This window comes from Gossypium raimondii, chromosome 13 (assembly GCF_025698545.1).
Source record: "Gossypium raimondii isolate GPD5lz chromosome 13, ASM2569854v1, whole genome shotgun sequence".
In the NCBI taxonomy this organism is placed as follows: Eukaryota; Viridiplantae; Streptophyta; class Magnoliopsida; order Malvales; family Malvaceae; genus Gossypium; species Gossypium raimondii.
The window spans coordinates 2,964,553-2,966,870 of NC_068577.1; the positions used below are offsets into that span (position 1 = coordinate 2,964,553).

Here is a 2,318-nt window from a genome sequence, read left to right on the forward strand (position 1 = left end):
ACAATTTATGCCTATGATCAGTTTAACCATATCTTCAGTTTCCCGAATCAATTTCGGCTCAACAATCTTTATTTCGTTTAATTTCGACCAACAAATAGGCGTTCTACACCGTCAACCATATAATGGATCATACGAAGCCATTTGAATACTCGAACTATTATTATACACAACTTTGACTAATAATAAATAACTTTTCCAACCTGATTCAACCTTGTACCTAAAGATTGCACAGCGTGCTTGTGTTGATTATCTCTAACTTTGGGAGTGGCAAATCAATTCTAATTGCTAGCAGGTCAAGCATTTTGCGACATACTCAACAATCTCTCTTTTCATATTTTCATATTGGGCCACCAATACATTTTCCGCAAGTAAATATATAAACAAAATTTTAATTTAATTTTTATAGATTATGAAATCAACTTAATTTGATTCCTTTCAATAAATTTATAGTTGATGTCATAGTAGACGTAGAGGAATGAGGAGATAAAAGGTTGATTACGTCTCCACTTGGGAATATGGGCCCGACTCTGCACTCCAATAATCTAGTGGATGATTTAACATTTTCTTTTCTTTTTAGCCAAACCTCATGGGACCACATTTCCTATTGCCATTCTTCTAAAAATCCTCTAATCCTCATCTTGTAATTTAAAATTCGTAATAATAATACAATTACAAAGAAACTAATTGTGATTGAATTTTCAATCATTTGAAAATGCAACTAAAAATGGTATGATTAAATTATTACATCTTACTAAAAATCTTCAACAAATCTCAAAACAGGCAAAAGAATACCTTAGAAACCTTATCCTTTAAGGTAATTAAATAAATTAAAATTAGAAAAGTGAAATTTGATAAATTAAAAATTAAAATAAATAAAAAGCGTTTACAAATTAAATAAAAGTAATAACTCGGATTCGTTAAATTTTAGTCTAATATCATTTAAGATACAATTTTTTAAAAAAAGTAAGGTTGTAAGAAATAATGCAGGAAATTGAAAAGAAGATACTTCATTCCATTTTTATGCTTTTAAGAAAACAGTAACAACATCGATCAAAAACGAGAGAACCCAAACCAAACAGTAACAGAGAAACTTTAGAATTACTAACTACCAAACCCAAGCCAAACCCATAACAATATAGGCCCAAGCCCACTTTGAAACCCTAAACTTAAGACCTCCAGTTGCCTTCAGATGCACCGCCGCCTCTTGAGTAACGAGATCCGCCGTCACCGTATCCTCCTTCACGGCGTCCACCTCCGTATCCACCTCCACCATACCCTCCACCGTTTCCGTATCCACCTTCACGGCGTCCGCCACCATATCCTCCTTGGCGACCACCATATCCACCACCGCCGCCTCCACCGCGGCTGTAACCACCGTTTCCTCCTCCAAATCCTCCGCCACCGCCCCCACTTCTGCGCGATTGGGCTTCGTTGACAGTTATGTTCCTTCCATCAAGATTTTGACCGTTCATTCCTTCGATCGCGTCCCTCATAGCTTTCTCGTCACGGAAAGTAACGAATCCAAAGCCTCGGGATCTTCCAGTCTCACGATCATTAATGATCTGAAAATGAAAACAACAAAACATTACTTACTTGAAAAAATATCACAATAGAAATTTTAAAAAAAGATTTGTTAAAATCGATCGATCTTCGGCCCAAAGGGATGAAGAAAGAACGTACCGGTGAGAGTTTTAAAAGAGAATAGTAACAAGAGAGTAGTATCAAGTAACAAGTAACACAAAAGAACAGAACAAGGATCACAGATCATATGACAGGGGCGCCCAGATCGGGTCGGATCAAGTCAGATCTGGAGTCCGATCCCTGCAACAAACGGACCTTCGATTCGACGATTTCACCAAACGCACTGAAGGCTTCTTCTAGGGCCCGGTCGTCGGTGGCCCATGCGAGCCCTCCGACGAAGCACCGGAACTCGACATCAGCGGCGGCCATGAGGGGGAAATATCAAATAAACAAGGGACAAAAAGGGAAACTAAGAGGAGCAGATATTTTGTAAAGAGCTGTGAATGGTTAAAAAAGAGGGGGACTAAACCATGATTTTATAGGGGGTGTGAGGTCTGAATTAGGGTTAATTAGAGCTGGATTGGCTAACCATGGTTAAATTCATGACAACCCTGAATAATAGGGGTAAACCGGAAATCGAGAAAAAATAAACCAGGGTTAGTTATGTGGGTGACTAGGTCAGAAAAGGGGCCCACAGTCACGTGATTTCTGAGCAGTTGAGACTCATAAAAAAAGGGCATTCAAAAAATATCTTCTTACCTACAAAAATATCTATCTCACACGTTCGTTGCGTTCTA

The 2,318-nt window shown here is 38.2% G+C and overlaps 1 protein-coding gene across 1 annotated transcript; it reads right to left on the minus strand.

Annotated features, from left to right (window-relative positions):
• Window positions 1-991: 991 nt before the first annotated feature.
• On the minus strand, window positions 992-2,045 carry LOC105783144 (glycine-rich RNA-binding protein GRP1A). Its single transcript, XM_012608392.2, has 2 exons — window positions 1,837-2,045; window positions 992-1,562 (listed from the first exon to the last, which is right to left on the minus strand). The coding sequence occupies exons 1-2, from the start codon at window positions 1,948-1,950 to the stop codon at window positions 1,167-1,169; spliced, it is 510 nt and encodes a 169-aa protein (XP_012463846.1). The 5' UTR covers window positions 1,951-2,045; the 3' UTR covers window positions 992-1,166.
• Window positions 2,046-2,318: the final 273 nt, after the last annotated feature.

What these genes read in the sequence shown, in the direction of transcription:
- LOC105783144 (XM_012608392.2), bottom strand. Translation starts at nt 1,950, where the DNA reads ATGGCCGCCGCTGATGTCGAGTTCCGGTGCTTCGTCGGAGGGCTCGCA. An exon ending in GTGAAATCGTCGAATCGAAG is followed by an intron (nt 1,563 to 1,836) that starts GTCCGTTTGTTG and finishes TTTCATTTTCAG; the next exon opens with ATCATTAATGATCGTGAGAC.